The sequence below is a fragment of the Coloeus monedula genome (genome assembly GCF_965178545.1).
Source record: "Coloeus monedula genome assembly, chromosome: Z".
Lineage (NCBI taxonomy): Eukaryota > Metazoa > Chordata > Aves > Passeriformes > Corvidae > Coloeus > Coloeus monedula.
The window spans coordinates 66,174,198-66,192,635 of NC_138822.1; the positions used below are offsets into that span (position 1 = coordinate 66,174,198).

At 37.9% G+C, this 18,438-nt stretch overlaps 1 protein-coding gene across 5 annotated transcripts in view; it reads left to right on the forward strand.

Moving 5' to 3' along the window:
- Positions 1-18,438, forward strand: part of PDE4D (phosphodiesterase 4D) — a gene marked incomplete at its 5' end in the record, with an annotated part of 319,930 nt that overhangs the window by 230,250 nt on the left and 71,242 nt on the right. For all 5 annotated transcript variants that reach the window (XM_082301744.1, XM_082301747.1, XM_082301748.1 and 2 more), the window contains 2 exons: positions 1,952-2,025; positions 2,838-2,887. In XM_082301744.1, coding sequence (XP_082157870.1) covers positions 1,952-2,025; positions 2,838-2,887 — 124 coding nt within the window. The remainder of the gene's footprint in view (positions 1-1,951; positions 2,026-2,837; positions 2,888-18,438) is intronic.

An 18,438-nucleotide genomic window follows, 5' to 3' on the forward strand; every position in this document is an offset into this window, starting at 1 on the left:
TGATTATCTGCAATGTTGAAGGGCAACAGCATAAACACCTCTGATCTCTTTCCAAATACTGTAACAGACAGTCATGATTAAGACGAATCTCTGATTCCTGTTATTCTCTTATTTTTCTAATTACAATTTCTCCATCTGAACATCTTTTATGTATTGAGTACAATGAGATTTTTAGACATGAGATAAATTTTATCCAGAACACTTATGTTCCTTTACAAAACCAGGTTTGCTTTTTCTATTCAGATTCTGGTTTATACAATACCAGCTCAAAATTCTTTATAATTCAGATAAAAATGCCACAATTTTTCACAATAGTGCTGCCTTATAAAGCATGGAAAGTTAACATTGCTATTCCTTGAACTCATGATGATGGGTTTTACTCCAAAACAGATAGGAATTGTAGTCAAATAACTGTAATTATAAAGTCATATGTGATTGAAGGTGAATGGAAAGAGAAAGGTTGAGTCACACAGCAGTCTCAAATAGGAATAAAGTGGCAGCTTCAGCCACACTATGCAGGTTGCTTTGGTCGAATAACAAGCTGTTAAAAGAATATTAATTTAATAGTTTATTATATATTTAATTATATTGTAAATGGAGGCAGTGTTTATAAGACTCGATCAAGTCCTTAATATTAATAAAACCATCATCTTTTATTAGCAGAGAAAAGATTAAGCAAGGGCCTTCTATAAAAGTAGTCTGAAATCTCCACTGTATGCTGAGCATGCAAATTTGATGACATATATAATTGGTTTTAATCCATGCTGAATTAAAAGTAAGCCAGTTTGCTTTCTGGTTTTTGGAAAGCAAAACATAAGGAAATTAATACTGTTTAGCTAGACAAATGTATTTTATATTATCTTAACTCATTTGTAAATTACCTCCAATAGCTTGAACACTTCTTGAATACTTTCTGTTACAAGCTTTCATTAATTTATTATTTTTTCTTCAGTGTCCTACCTCCTTCCTACCTCCTGTATAAATTTAAGGTGCTATGAAAAGAGGGTTGTGCACTCCTCAACTCAAATCTCTGAAATCCAGCTTCCCATTGCTTCTTTTGTTATTCTTCACCAGGAATCCAGCCCAGTTTGGGCTGAGAAAATAAATGGTCAACTTCTGCAAAGACACACCAATGATTACTGCTGCTGCTTTCTCCTACTTCCAGCCTAGTTCCAACTAACTCTTGGTTCCTCTCTGACATCATCTGAACTACCTCTCCTCTTATTACCCTTACATGGCACAAAATTTGTTGAGTGTTATCCAACTGCCTTCAGAAGGGAATGCCTCTGCCACTTACAACAAGACACTCCTCTCTGCTGCATTCACTCTCTGCTGTCTTGCATGAAATTAAGTCCAGAAAGGAAGTAATCTGTATTGTCTTTCCCAATGCATAAAGCTTGTAAGAGCCTGCAGACTTTTCCTACCTTCTCCGGGGATGCCTTCCCCTTTCTGTGGCCTTGTGCACTAAGTCCCCAGGTCAACTGTGCCTCCTAGAGGAGACACTTTTACTTTTCCTGGCAATCTAGACAATCTCATTTCCTTTGTCCTTCAGAGTTTATGGGGACTGAACTGAAAATTATTCTGTAATTATTTCTTATGCATGACGTATTAGACTTGAATGGGCTATTATCTTCCAAACTCAAATGCTTTTATTGTTATTTTAAAAGTAAGTAGTATTTTGTAAAAAATTCCTCCTCTGCAAGTCAGCCTGCCTTCAAACAGATAATGAGTTGTTTATGAGGGGAACAGAAAAAGAGAAGTAAACTACTGCCCTTCTATTACAGACATAGTATTCTTAAATAATAGCCAAAGGTTCCAGACTAACAAGCCCAGGAAACCTTTTACAGTGGTTTTGCAACGTTCTTTCCTTTTTCTTTCAGCACAGTGGAGCAAAGATAGATCAGTCTCACTTGTGCAGAAATTTATACTGAAACCACTTTTTTTGTTCCAGGTTCTGGCCAGCCTGCGTACTGTCCGGAATAACTTTGCTGCATTAACCAATTTACAAGACCGGGCACCCAGCAAGTGAGTGTCATTTTTTGGCCACTGAACTTTTTGCAGTGATACTTTTTTAACGTAAACAAAGAAGACAAATAGATGTTACAGATTTCACTCAGTTCCACCAAACCTGCATGAAACAATGATGAATAAGTTTATTAATTCCCTGAAGGTGTTATATTTGGTAGCTGAGACAACAGCTCCCTTGCCTTCTAATAGATCTTGCATTGCCGTCCTTGCATAAACTTGGAGCAGGTTTTTGCAACTTACATGGTTTTCAATAAAGTAGTCATATGTCTAAGATTATCAAAAGATGATCACTCAGGCACAATTTGAGTCTTGCAAATGAAACAGAGTGAGCAGACAGCTGCACTCACTGAGAGCTGCTTGCATGATCTGAACCTAGAACTCTACCTAACTCATCCAAGGTAGTGATACCCTAACTTACCCACAGTAGTTCATAACTGTAAATGAGACATTACAAATATGGATCTTTCTCCAGTCATGTTACAGCATCACAGTTAACACTAATGTTAGTTACACTGGCAAATGTAGTGAAGTAATTTCCTTCAGCCAAAATACACATCTTGAGAGCTGGAAGTAATTAGCATTTCAAAGAAAAGAATGTCTTTGTAAATGTTTATAAATCACATTTCAAACTATGTATAAGCTCTAGGTGTGATTAGGCAGGCTTTTAATAAACGTAAGTTTCCAAAATATTACTGCCCTGGAGTTCCCAAATAAATTCCCAGGTAATGTATTATCTGTTATATTGTTCAAGGATTCAGTCATCTATGAGTTCATCAGGCTTAAAACTTTTCTCATTTCCTTTTTAATAGACGATCACCAATGTGTAGCCAACCATCTATTAACAAAGCAACTATAACAGGTAAGAAGAATTTATTTATAAAAGCATCTAACTGAAAAATGCTTTTTATAGTAAATAATGTATATTGCTTCATATCCTTATATCTGTTTAATTAAAGAGGTTTTGAGTCACATAGTGGCTCAAATTGGTGACTTTTAGTGTTCTATCATGTTAACTTCTGATTTCTATTTCATTATTCCAGTTTTAAGTTCTTTCCCAATTCTTTTTCTTTTTATACCAGTGTGTGACTTTGTCATGAATACATTCATTAGCAACTTTTTGCAAGGAAATCTAGTAGAAAAAGCTGATATGATGAATCCATTGATCTTTCTTTTTGGGACATAGAGTTCTGTAGCTACACAGACACAAAGCCTTCACATTAAAAGTGCTTATGCAATGAGGAGAAATTTTCAAAACTGACTTTTCTGATGTAGAATGGTAAATCCTATTTCTATAACATTCGTATGAGGGGAAAAACATCCTTTTAAAAGACAATATTATTTCTAAGGAAACATTGACTTAAAAACAAGACTAACAGTGTAACAGTGTAAATTACATTAATATTTTGGAAAATTTTACCCCACACTACTTTTGGTTATCTTTTTGACAACTTGGTCTTAGGTGTCTTTATGGGAATACACTTTTCTGGACCCTCTATTTTTTATATCATGTTAATTCACAGGTTCTTACACTGTGTAATTTTCCAGGTAGTTACTTTCTCTATCATGTTCTGGCAGAGTGAAAGAGCATTTGCTTTTCTTCTTGATGAAAGTATACTTACTAAACAGGCAAATTATTATTTAAACCAGAAATGCAATTTTCCATAATTTTCAAAATATATCATCTTTTTAATTGAATTATACATTCATATCTCTAGAAAAAAATGGTACTTCCGCAATTTTTGAGGAGATGTGTGGCTTTTCAATGTTGAATAATTTCTGCTTTTAGGCTCTGGAATGTGTTAAAATCAATGGGTTTTTTCAACTAACCTCTCCCAATATCCATATTTACCTTAAAAGAACCCAGTATTGGCAGTGCTATATAGTTTTATTCTCCTAGGAACTCATCATACAGTATGAGCATTTGTGTGTAGGGCTCATCAGGGAACAGAAGGTTAAGTCTTTAAATTTATTCTATTAACAGAAGGACATCATGTTAATTAAATATTAGAAGATATATATATATATGTAGATAAATTATATTCATGATCATTTGTTAATATATTTCTTGAAGAGATGATTTTGGGCATTGGTTTCAAATTGCTGTCTATAAGCCATTTCAGTTATGAATATTATATCTATTTTTGATTTTTTGATTTGTCTCACAGCAGAGTAATCCAGAAGTATTTAAGCTGGAGATAGAGATACTCAAAAATAGGGCTCTTTCTTCAACTCCAAGGGACTAACTTTAGGAAACTTATAACAGTAAAATTCATGACACTAAAAGGAAATACAATATCCAGAAGAGAAGATATGCGTGCAGGTGAACACTCTTACATGTTCTCCCACAGCTATTTGCCATAGGTCAGCTTCTTTTCTCCAGCAGGAGAAGCTGTTCAGACAGCAGGACCCAAGACACTCTCTGTAGGAAGATATTTTGCTTTTTAAATTCTCCCTGGTCTGAAGGTTTCCATTCATTTAATCCGCAGAGTATACTCTACATGTCAGCCATAAATCATCTGAAATTTTAAAGTTTAGAAAGAAGGTACTACAGTCAGCTCTCCAATTAATCTAGAAAATTTGTCTTTGCCAATAAATTCAAAGGCAGCAAGAAAAGGCAAAGAACAGTAAGAATAATTTAGTCTAATTTAGTTTAATCTGATTTCTCAGAAATGCTGCTGGATTTGCTGTGCCCAAATTATGCACTGAACTGGATGATCTTGGGCCTGTGTGCACTGGATATAAGTGGCTGAAAGATTTTAGTGATATAGCAAAGATATTAAGTCACTATAAAGCATGAAAATGGCTACAATTAATTTTGACTGTTGAATGGAGATTGAGGCTGGATACTATTTTGCATGAAAGGGTTTGCCCGTTCTTAGTTATGAGCTGGGTTTGATATTTCCATGGCAACAAATTTCATGGCAAAGGTGCAGAAATATGCATAGGTTTGTTCTTGGGGCATATAGAATTCTAGTAAAACATGTTTACAAAAGTATGTTAAGAAGGAAGATATATTAAAAACACTTCTGCTACATTTCACAGAATAATTGAAAACACTTTCAGATGCTTTTTGAATTCTTGTGAGGAATGTTCAAAATGTAACTTATACAGACCTTTCCTGCTAAGAAATCCTCCTGGTTGTGCTGTTGTGTCATGGAGTATCCAGACCAATACAACAGCCAGGGTAGAGTCTCATCATATCATCCAGATGGCTCAGCTTGCAATCTCAGCAAGAACTGATTGACAAGGTAGCAAACTAGGTGACTGGAGTGCACAGTGTCACTAAGCTATATTGATGATAAACCAGAAAACAGACACTTAAGATGGAGATTTTATGTTGCTAAACTTCCTGGAAGATGTGTCTTTGGGAAGTTTCTCTCTGAGGAAAGGGATGATCACAGAAGGGAACTACTGCAGAAGATACAGGGAAAACAACAAAGGAAGGACAAAAAGCAATCTGGTAAAGCCAAGAGCAAAACTGAAAGAACAAGCTAAAAAAGCAAGAGCAAAATTCTCTTGTTTGCTCTTTTAAGAATTCACCATGAGACATAAATCTGTGACAAAATACCTTAGCAAAAAAGTAAGAAACTATGACATTGAGAAGAGAAGAAGCACAGGAATCATATGTTCAAATTCTTAGAAGCAACAGCTACCATGGTAGCCTTAATATTTATGGTGATTTTTCAGTGTAAATATATAGAGATTGGTGATCAAAATAAAGTCTTTTCTATTCAGTATATCCACATGAATCCCTTTTGGAAGCTGTGTTGAAAGAAGCTAATGAATATCAATGACATACTTGAAGTTCATTATCAGAAAACTATGCTCTAACGTGCTGAGTGTTCCTTTTGCAGAGAAATTAGGGGGTAGGAGATGGGAGCTTTTCATGTAACAACAGAATTTTTAGATGCCACTTTTCATACTTGCTTTAGACTCTAGGGTGTAAATATCTGTTTTAACTATAGTTAGTGTGAATAAGCAGAAATTAAAGCTTACTTCTGTTAGAAGTCTTCAAAGGGATATTAATTCCCTACAAATGCCTCTCTCCCATGACTGAGACTAGTCTGGAATAACTCAGTTTGCTGAACAGTTCTCCCATGCTTGGTGTTAACTACTTCAACCAAAAGAGGGGTTTCTCTCACTATGAAACATACTAGTGTTTAATTTCAAACTGACAGTAATTCTCTTAACACAACCAGTGAAATATAAATATTTTGTTTTCTAAAAAATGAGAACTATCTGTGACTCAAGGATTGAGCTTGCCAGTTTTATACCACAATTCTGTCCACTCATCCAGTCCACACTTCCAGAGTTTGCTTATGAGGATATTGTGTCGAAGGACGGTGTCTAAGGCCTTGCTGAAGTCACTGCATGAGACTTCAGCTGGAGTACTACATCAAGATCTGAGACCCCCAGCATAAGAAAGACTTGTACCTTCTTGAGCCAGTCCAGAGGAAGCCAGGAAGATGATGAGAGGGCTGGAATACCTCTACTGTGAGGACAGGCTGATAGAATTGCATTGCTCTGTCCAGAGAAGTGCAGGTTCCAGGGTGATCTTATTGGAGCCTTCAAGTACATAAAGGAGCCTACAGGAAAGCTGAAGAGGGACTCTTTACGAGGGTTTGTCATGATAGGACAAGGGGAAATGGCTTTAAGCTGAAAGAGGGCAGATTTAGATATTAGGAAGAAATACTGAGTGGTGAAGCACTGGAACAGGTTGCCTAGAGAAGTTGTGAATGCCCCATCCCTGGAAGTGTTTGAGCAGGGGCTTTGAGCACTCAGAACCTGGTCTAGTAGAAGGTGTTGGAACTAGATGATCTTTAAAGTCTCTTCCCACCCAAACCATTTTATGATTCTATGAATTCTAAGAGTACAGAAAAATATTTATATTTTGCAGTCCAGAGCATATTCATATTTAGCTTCCATTGAAATCCCTCCATCTCATCCATGAAGTTCAGTAACCAAGCAGCAATGTAGATCTCCTTTGTTTTAGCTAGTTTCAGCTATTTCATTTTTGCTAAACAAGCTCACAATTTTTCCAACAAGTGTTTTGAATATAGGATTGATAATAATCAGCGTTAGTGGAGTTGAGCAATTCTAGTGGAGTTGAACCAGTTCCCCATCATTTCTTTGAAAAGTACTTTAAAGTGACCTGTATATTGTTTTCTTAAACAATCAACAATATTTTTCATAAATAAAACAGATTTGGAAAACAGCCATATTTACATCAGGTACTCTTCAGTTAATCATTAAAAGGCGTTATCTAGGTCATGATAAACAGAGAGTTATCTCACTTATAGCCTTGTTAGCCACAACACAAACAAAATAATATTGCTTAGTGAGGTACAGGGCACAAGTCACATTCAAACTGAAATTCATTCATCCATCCTCTGACCTACAGTAAGTAAGGTACGCAGCTAACAGGTAAGGCATTGGAGAGATGGGAGTCTGCTCCCCACCCAGACTGTCACAGTCACTTCCTCATCTTTGGGGGTGAATTAGCAGCTTCATCCCTTGCACATGCAGAGTTTGTGAGCATTTGATACCAATGAATGGAAGCCATATTTGCTCGCATTCAGAAAAAGTTTCTCAGTGTCATAGCTGTTGCAGCACTTTCGTGTGCTACAGTGAAAAAAAAACTGCTTAAAAGGAGTCATTTAGTAAACTGTTTTTCCTTTTCAAAAGGAATTGTCTCCAGTTCAGCTCCATCAGTTTAAAGAAGAGGTTGTTATTAACATGATACAACTGTGAGGGATTGCTGAATACTTTATCCGTCTTGATTTGTAGAGTTTTAGTTAATGTTGCAAAACTTTCCTAACTGAAAGACTTCAAATGAAATCTATACGTAGGGCTCATTTAGTGTCAGTGGGTTTGTAAGACAGTGATTATCCTTCTTGAGGCAGAACAGCAGGAAGAGAACTGATGTGGTTTTGAACCAGATAACCTGTTCATGTATCATCTCATATTCAAAGAAGTGAATAAAACCAGGGTACAAAATAGAATACTCTCTATATTTGAATAGTGCCCTTCAGCACTGATACCTGATAGGTAAATATGTAAGCTTTCATAAAATAGAAAGTTAAACAGAGAAATATAATTCATAGTTTACAACATTCCTGGCAAGAATGCCCATGTAATTAAAATTAACCACCCAAATCAAAAATTAGAAAATAAAAGTAGATGTTTTGCAGTGTGTAGACAACAACACTTAGCCCTTATGTGTGAATTTAATTTTTCAACAATCTGTTTTAGTAGAAATATTTGGTGGTTACTAAAGTGCATAGAGACTAGAATGCATCATAGGGCTGACCTCTGCTTGTTATCTTCATCTAGCACTTCAGGTTACTTTTTCATAAGACTGCAGTGTAGTACAGCCTTGATTTTGTTACAGACTCACCCATTCTGGAGTTAGAATAGGGATCCATTTAAAAATAAAACCTGAGAGGCATTATCGGTCTTCACATCAATAGTCTTATATGCAACCCCGTATAAATCTTTGCTTCTTACTTTTAAATTGGTCTCATATTTTGCTGCATCAGTAAATCCTTGTATCACCATTTCACCCAAACTGTCCACTTCACTGGAAAGAGAGACAGGGTGACAAGCTTCATGTGCTTCTTCTCCTTTCATCCTGTGTCAGTTACAGGCACTGGTAGTGTAGCGCAGGAGAGAACGGTACATGACCCCAGGCTGTATTTATTGTATTCATAACAGCAGTAGAACAATTTAAAAGAGTGAAATGTGGTTTGGTTTTTAAGGAATGAGTTGCAAAAAATCAGAAAGAAAAATAAGACTCTTGCCTATGTAATTTTTCTCATTCCTATTACAAATGCTGTCCTTTGTCTGATGAATATAGAAAATAAAACTGAAGCAGACGTGGTTTCTGGTATCACTGCTGGATGCAGTCTGAGTGTACCCTCTTTTCACATCTTCATCCAGCATCTGGCATTTCTGATCAGGGACACATTATCATCTCTCCAATTCAAAATTTATATTTGAAAGTAGATCTTTTTTCCTTTAATAGGTTACTGAAAAACTGGCCTTTTCAAGCCTATTCACCTTCCTGAGTATCTGTTTAAAAAATTAAGGGCTACATTGAAATCATCCGTTAAATTGCAAAGTTCTACTTTTATTATATGCAGGTTCCTGAGTAAGGAGCCTGAATACACAGCAGTGAATCAGAGCAACCAGAAGCCATGCTCAGACAACCCTGGAGAAAAGCTACAACAAAGCCTCCCTTTTCTGTATTTTCTCTGTCTGACCTCATGTATTTTGCTTTGCATTCTGCAAAATGACTCATCTTCAGGTGAAAGGTGTAATGCCAGGTCTGGTGGTAGGCATATCCGTTTGTGCCTACTGTGCTTTCTCAGGAACTAGGATTAAAAATTTCAAGAATAAGCAATGCCTAAAAGCCAGCCTTCTGCTCTCAGGCCAGAAGTTACAACATATTCATGCAAAAAGACCTCTTTTTCCAATGTTAGGTAATTCAACTCAGAAAATATTTGGTAGTGGGAACTGGGAAGCATGGAAGCAAGTGATTGGCATACAGTCAGGTATTTAGACATCCCCCTGTGCTTCATGCTTCCAGTTGGCTGTCTTGGTATCAAATCCCTCTGAACAACCACAGGCATTCATTACAGTCAGGGGAGGCAAGCAGGTGTCTCAGGGATTGCATGTGCTCTGCAGAGGCCCTAAACCCCCACACTGCCTCTGAAAAATCTTGGAGTTACCCAAGGACATTAATTTGGTGTCACTGTCCATGAGAGAGACCAGCAGTAGGCAGCTTAGCATCGTCCCAAACATTCTAAAGTATTCTCTACCAGAAACCTCCCAGAGAAGAACTGCAGCAAAAATTTTACCAAATTTGACTTTGGGATTTTGGGAGGAATGATGGGAGGCAATGAAACCCAGTAGTTCTTACTGGAGAACTTTCACTTGAAATGTTAAATGTGACAGGGTATGACTTTAAAATTCCCTACTCAAACCCAAATTATAGTACTCAGACAGGTTTTCAGAGCTTTATGACTGTTGCTTTCTGTTAATAGAATTGGAAAATTTATGTGTTTTTGTCATAGTCCTTAATCAGCTCACAGTTAGCAAGATTCATCTCTGTCCTGAGTAGAGGTAAACTTTATTTGTACTAGGAAAATCTTGATTTTATTCCCATTATGATGATTTTCTGAGTTAATGAAGTAGTTGTGGTCACATGCATAAAGTTTTAGTTGTTACAGAGTATTAAAAAATTATTCCTAAATATTTACATTAAAATGCTAGCATAAAATTGCCAATCTGATTAATTATTCCTTCTGCCCACCGTATTTTAAATTAATTTCTTTGGCTGATATTTATATTTGAACATTTAAATTACATATGAAGTTGGATGAATGTTAAGCCAAATAAAAAATAAAGATGAGAGACAAAAACTTAAGGTAGTCTCTCCTAAATCATAGGATACTATGTTAAAAATAAAAGGTTTATTTCCCTAATTATAATGAGCAAGGTAGGATTATATCCAAGTGAGTGAATTTTGCCCCCAGTTAGCTTACTACTATGCTAAAAAAATGTGAATTAAATCAGGAGTGTATTACAGAAGTGGCTACTGGATTAGCAAGCATTTACAAATTCCCCTTGTATTAAGTCATATGCTAATATCTTACTTAGTGCACATACTGTAGAACTATTGACTAATTAGTGTTTAATTTAAGGTGGGCAAAGAGGACTAGAATAAAAAGCCTAGGAAGAAGTCTAGAAATGAAGAAGAAAATCAAACAAGAGTTTCCAAACATGGAAAGCTGAGCTAACTGAATGTTATCACTGGGATTTGGGAAGCTCCAGCAGATGACAGTAGGCAACTAATGGGAAAGAAAACAGTATTTGTTTGGGGAAGAGTCTTTAATACTGTTGTGGTATCATTATTGTAGATGTGGTTGGTTTTGCTATTAATGTTACTAGGTTTGAACCCTAATTTTCAAAGAGAAAAAGAAAAATCAGAATTTTGTGTAGGTTAATTCTTTTTAATTGGAGTTCAGCAAATACAAGCAATGGCAAATGATACCTGACCCCCAAACTGTATTTTTTATTCTGCTTTTTCTGCTTCTTTTCTGATTCCTTTCCAAAAAGGGATCTGTATGATCTATTTCAGCATTTCAGCTGCATAAATATATTTATTCTCCTTTTTAATTTTTTGAGGGGGTTTGGGGGTGAATCTCAAAACATTTTTTGGCATATTAGATATAAGATAAAGAGAATTTGTATCTCGTCAAATTTGATCTCATGAATCTCACTGCATTCTCATCTGTTTGTTTGAATCTCATCATTCTTTGTTCAATCTTCAATTCTGAAAAACCATCACATAAAGGAGGTGGGCAGAGAAGGGTTAGTCCTACAGCAATATATGTTTTTTGCAGTTTGAGGTAGTATTTTCGAAAAGCAAGCAGCTAACATAGATAGTATGCATATGACTTTCATACAGGAAAGCGACAGTCATGGGGTTAAACCACGTAGTCCTCACATGCTTCTGCTACTTGGAGATGTATGTAAGCATAGATACAGCCATAGATACATATATCAGCCGTAGATATTCACGGTATGATATTGGGAAACCAAAATCTGATCGCCTTGCTTCTGCTGATTCTCACAATAAAATCTGCAAGGTTTTGTTTTGCTGAGTAAAATCTGAAACTGCAGCACCAATTAGTCTTTAACAACACTTTTCTTTGGTCTAGTGCAGTTCCACCCTCCTTGCAGATTTATACTCCCTTGAATTCTGTCTATCATCACCTTTTGTGTTTGGGTTATTTCTTCCTTAGGAGGCAGAGGTGGCTGTGTGATATAATGCAGTGAAAAGCTGTGGTGTGGGAAGACACTAGGAAGAAAAAGGCTCCTTGTAGCATCAGTATACACTCCAAAAAAGAAGGGTACAGTGCTGTTCCACAAATACTGTTCTCTAAACATACCCACTGAAACACAGAATTGATGCTTAGAGGAAGAAATGTTGCTTCAAAATTTGTTTGTGCTTCAACAATATGTTGGTGGTAAGACCTGGTGTGTTGAAATACTTGCTAGTTCTACTTTGAAAACTCTTTCCTCCAAAAGAGACGCTGGTCTTCTCTATAAAAGAAGGGCTATAAAAATTGCACCTATTTTTCAAGAGTTTCTTTGAAGATTGGTTGTTAAAATAAATAGGTATTTCTACTTCATAGTATACATAGTTTTACTCATATGCATTTGTTTTTGAAAACTGTGTGCTTTGATAGTTTTGTGAGAGGCCAGTACTGCAAGCATTATTTCCAATCACAGCTCAATCCTGCAGAACTGAATTATAAAACATCTACTATGGCCACATTATCTTTGCAAAATAAAAAAGGTTTACATAAGTATTCTGAAGACTAAAATTCCACAGAATAAAATCAAAATATAGTATTTTTTTCTTAACGACTGTAGTTCTTTGACTGAAAGCAACGACTCCATCAGTCAAAAATACACCATAAAAAATCCATCTTTCTCCTAAGAGAATGTAATTAATGTAATTTCTTTACAAGTTCAGCAAGTTGGTGGAAAAGGCAGATTACCATTTTAATGTCTAAGTTACTGATTAGCTCCTCATCTGGCACTGCTTAGACAAGGTTATTTGGAAGCTACTGTTAATATTTCAGTGCAGGGAAAGAGTTTCCCTAGTGCATTCTCAGGCAGCCTTGCAAATGAGAAGGACTACGAGACATATAAATACCCCTCAGCTCATTCTGCTAAGTGAGAAGACACCGACAGAAATGAAGGAGTAAAGTGTGACTTTTCATCCACCAGAATAAATGCTCAGTGTTAGTAAATCCCCAGGCTAAAGCCCACAGTCTCACAGCTTCATGGCTAGCAGATAAGGTTTAGCTATGATCAGATCCCTGGCATGAGTAGCAACGTACATTTAAATAAAACTTATCATATATTTGAAGTTTATATTAGCCACTTTCCTTTTCAGAAGATTGTTTCTAGCAGTTCTCAAACTAGTCTCTGTGTTGTATTGCTGGCTGTGCTGCTGAAGAATGGACTGTTAACCAGATGCCAGTCAGGATCATGAAAAAAGGCTTTAGTCTATGCAACCGGCACAGTAAATTAAAGCATAAACTCTTTCATAGAAAAGATTGTTCACCACATCTAATGAGTTGTTTAATTGTGAAATTGTTTAGCAGAGGAACAGGACTCAGCAAATAGTGTTCTTGACTTTGTTTACTTCATACAGTCTGTTCTGTTAGCTGAGGTTGGAAACAGAAATTGTTCTTTAGAGGGACAGGGGAAGGGGGGAAGGGGTTCGGTATTCTTCTGTGGAGACTTTCTCTGTGAAGAGAATGTTATTCCACTATTTCGATCTGGCCATATTTCAAGGCTTCAATTCTCACTTCTTGCCATTACAGAAACTCCTGTAATACAAAAACATGGCTTCAGTGTTACTAATACTTCGGAAATGTGTAGCTGAGAATAAATGTCAGGCTCTCCTATGAAGTGGAAATGTTAGCCCAACAGATTGTAGTCCATCACAGCTTTAAATGGGAATGGAATTTCAAGGCTACTCCTAAGGCAAAGAACATGAATTAGTGGTTGTCCTTGTGCATGAGTCTATTAAGTGGATTTATCAGAAATACCCAGCTAAAAATTACATTTGAGGAAATAAATATCCTCTAGCTACTAATTCTGGGGGGAAAAAGTTTAACTTGGCTTCTAATTTCAAAATTGTCTTACTTTACTTTTTTTAATATATTGTTATCCCATCCTGAAACACTATACATATTTACTTCATGTAGGTTGTTACCTCCCAGTTCAATGTTCTACTACTTTCATATTAGACTCAAAATCATTACAAGTCTATTTTTTAAAATATACTAATAAGAAGAATAAATTTTAAAATTTTATTTACACCTGTAAGTGCACTTATATGGTGAAGGGACTGTTTTCTGATAGTCTTTGCTGCTATATTGATCATCTTAAATGGATTCTACATCCTAGACAAATAGAAATCTTATCTCATCTGAAAGAGTAACACAATCAGAATTTTTTTTTGTAAGTTTAGACTTGGAAGACTCCCAATAACTTTTGAATTTCTTTTGGCATCTATACACAAACAAAGACAAATACATTACTTTCCCAGAGCCAGAGACTCTTGAGTTCATCACAGGCAGTAGCAATGGACTTCTGCCATAAAACTCCACACTCAGAGCTGACAGTTCCTCTGGATCTTAAAACTATTGCACTCAGTATAAACAGAATTCAGGCAAAATTGTTCTCCAGTATTCTGTTGTTGAACATTATGCATGAAGCTTAACCATTTTTTTTAAGTTTACTTTAATGAGTAGAAATCTGGGTTTCATTTCCCTCATTTCTGTTACTGCTCTTGGTTTGACTGTCCACTCTGAGATTGAAGGAACAACCTCAGTGAGCAGAATTTGATTAAGCTTTTTCAGGCCTGGCCAAGATTTGACTTAATTTTTGCATTTCTCTTTCTCTGGATTTTCACCTTGCTACACAGGTGGCATGAATGATACCAGTCCTGTCACAACTCCTCACTTGGTACTACGGTGGTTGTTTTCATTGAAAAAGCTGATGGCTGGCCTATATTTCCACCTTAATTGCTGTGTCTGGAAGAGTGACGACAACAACAGGCCAATTTTAAAAATTAAGAAATTTAGTCATGGCTTTAGGGAGCTGTCTGTAAATGGATTAAGCCTGCTTGCTGCAAACCATTTTTGACAGTTTTTTCAGTCATTTTTAAGCAAAGGCCAACTGTAGCTTAATTCTGTTGATGCAGCAGGATGTTTATAACACATCTGACCTTCTGAAGAAGAATCACTATTTTGAATAATGTAGATATAGGACAGGCTTTGTTTTTCTATCTCCTCCCTTACATTTTCTTCATTCTTGCAAGACACAGCTGCCACCATAACCAAGAATAATATATGACTATCAGATAAAGAAAATGCTGCAAGATTTCCACTCCTTTCTCTTATAATTAAACCTGTTCGAGCCCTCTTGGCTTCTGTAGAAATTACTCACTTCCTGTAGTTGAAAAAAAGTGCATCTGAAATGAGTGATGTGCTTACTTAGCAGAAAAAGAACACGAATAGTTTATGTATGCTTTTTCTATCTCCTTTCTGGCTTTACCATCCACTTGAAGAAAAGCTTTCTAAAACAAAAGTAACAACGGTTTTTGTGAAGTGCAGATATTGCAATGAAACAAAGCAAGCAGCAGCAGGCGTGTCTACAGCTCTGCCAGTCTGCTGTGCTTTGCTTTTGCAAGTCCATCGAAGTGCCACTTCCCACTTTGTGGGCTGAAGTCATACACAGGGCCAACAGCTGTAATTATTTTGAAAAGTAATGGAGTTTCAAGTGTTTTTGCTAGGACTGAACATTTGGCTCTCACTTCTTGGGTGGGTGGGAGTGCTAATGATTCATTATGTTCGCAGTAACAGTACATCCGTTGCAAACTCTGTGCTAAAATGTATCTGACTGCAAAATCAGAAACAATCCAGGAATTGGTATTAGTATGCAAAAAACCTGGGGCTTAAATGATGCTAATACATTTCATTCAAAGGGGAATTTTGCTTTAGAGACAAGGACATAAACAGGGGGGTAATTTTATAAAATTGAATTTGTTGTATTTTGGACATATGTGTATGTATAGAATATATTGTGGGGGTATAGAGAACACATGAGGGTAAGGATACATAGTAAAGGTTTGGGCAGGAGAGGAAAGCTTGTAAGAACAGATATTTTCAGACATTTATAGTAACAGATGATGAGGATAACTGGCAATCAGCCGAGTCACATGTTATGAGGTACACACCAGACTCACACACTATACGGATGCTGCAGATTACAGTGTAAATCCCGCTAGATTTAACATCACCAAGCCAGTCTGACAAACTAATCACTGTCCTCCTCTCCCACAGTTTTCCCACTAGCTCAGACTTGGAATGTGTTTTATCTCATAAATTCTCAGAAGGTCTTTTTCCCTTTTGTTTTCTACAACACAGTGTCTGCAGTTTGATGCAATATCCTGCCTGCATATTAGTGGCCTTGACCTCCCAGACGCCACACACACTTCTAATGCCTGTTCTTTCCACACGGTTTTCCCAGCATCACGTGGAACGTTCAAGCATCACATCCATATAGCTAAAATACTTCTGAAGGAATGTCGACTGCCAAACCTCACGACCTCTAGTGCCAAAATAACCATACACTCAGGTGCTTCTCTTCCTCCTGCTGCTGTAGTTAGGTGGGATGCCATGGAAAACAGATGCTAGTTGTGACATGAAACTGCCATGGAAGGGGAGAGACTCGGCCCCTCGGGGTGAATGTTTTAGACACTTCGGCTGGAAGCCACATTTTTCAAACGTTTAATGCCTTTAGGAAACAACTTTTCCCTGACTCTCGACTGAGCGCCCCGTGGTGCCGGCTGCCCGGAGGTTCCGCGGGCCGCCGCCTGCTCAGCCCATGCTCCCCCGGCACACGCTCCGCCGATCGCGGGGACGAGAGCCGGCTCCGGGCCGGGTGCCCGTGTGAGGGAAACGCGGCTCTGCCGGGCGCTGCCGGGGGCGGGGACAGGGCTGGGACAGGGCTGGACGGGGCGAGGCCGGGCGGAGGGCACGTCCCGGGGGCTGCGGCGGCCGGCGGCGCGACAAGCGGCGGTACTGACGGCAGCGGGGGCTGCGGAGCGGGGAAGGGACGCTCGGAGCGTCCGTCCCGCTTCTCCGCCCCTCCTGACGCAGGCGGTGCCTGGTGACATTCCAGACAGGGCACACACAGCCAGAGTTGTGTCACCGACACGGCCCGCGGTTGGAGCCGAGTTCTTACGTTTTTGCAATCTGTGTAGTCATGTCGATGGACTGTTTTTCGTAGAACCATAGAATGGTTTGGCTGAAAGGCACCTTAAAGAACATACTCTTCCAGCCCCCTGCCATGGGCAATGACGCCGCCGACTAGACCAGGCTGCTTACAGCCTCATCCAGCCTGGCCTTGAACACTTCCAGGAATGGGGTATCCATTTCTCTGGTCAACTGGTTCCAGTGCTTCACCACCCTCACAGTAAAGAATTTCTTTCTAACATCTGATGCAAATCTCTTTCCTTTCTGTTTAAAGCTATGCTTGCCCATATAAAATGCCCTCTCCAGCTCTCTTGTAAACTACCTTTACATAAACAAAAGCCAGTAAGGTCACTCAGAAGCTGCCTCTTTTCCAGGCTGAACAATCCCAATTCCCTATTCCCTTAGCCTTTCATAGTTAGTTGGATCTTGAGGGAGGGGGTTTAGATGCACCTGTAAATCTGTGTTTCTGGTGAGGAAGCAAGCAAAGTCTCTTAACTGGAATCACCTTAAAAATACACTGTGATAGTAACTGATGCACTTTCATACAATGTAGAAATAATTTTGTATTTACTTGAATCTTAACTATTAAATATTCTCTAATTCCTCAATATCCCTATAAAGTCATAAAAATCATCAGCAATTTCTCTATAAAGTGTCAAAATCAGATGTCAGATGTGCTTTTCAATCTGCAAGTAAATCTCAGCATCTCTGATTAAACCCCATCAAATCTGTAGCTGTTTCAATTAATCTTATTTATGGCTTTATTCCTTTCTTGATGTTGGCTACTTCTAGTGTCCCTACTCCTTAATACATGGTTAAAAATAGGCTTCAAATGAGACAGCATCAGTAGGATGACACTTTCTCTGGTTTAGGCTTTAGTTACACACTGCACATAAGGCATATGTGGGGATAGGTGTACATTTCTAAAGATCTTGGGATGCTGTGCAATGAGTGAGAATTCTGTTCTTTAAGTCCACCCTAATTAGGGTGTTGTACAGCAATAGTGTTGGGAAAGAGGCAAGTTTCCCTTGTCTATGATGCCTGAAGAGGCTACCTAAAACAGAGACTAGACAAGAATAAGGGAATAAAGGTAGGTATTTATTTGAAAGGCCTTCAAAGGTACACCCTGGAGAGCCAGAGGCTACTGCCAAGATGGACCCCAAAATGGATGACAGGACATGCGTTCTTTGCACTTTTGTAAGTTTGGTTCATTTGCATATCAGGGTTAATTCTCCAATTAAAGCTTCAGTGGATGATGTAATTTCCCCAAGCTTGCCCCGCCTTTAGAGGCTTTTGCTTTATACTTTTTGGGCCTGGGACGGACTGAGTGTCCCTTGAGAGCAGGCCTGGAGAGGCTTTGTTATGTCTACCTAGTATGAGAGAGCAGAAGTTAACAGGCTACAAGAAACTTCAGTTACACACTAAGAAGTAGAGGATTTGAAAAATATGAGATTAAAGCCTGAGGCATCATCTAGAACATTAACACGTGATCAAAAAACCTCCTTTCCTCCTACATCTAGGAGTCAGGAATCTGCTTAGAGGCTCTTTTAACTCTGTGTGC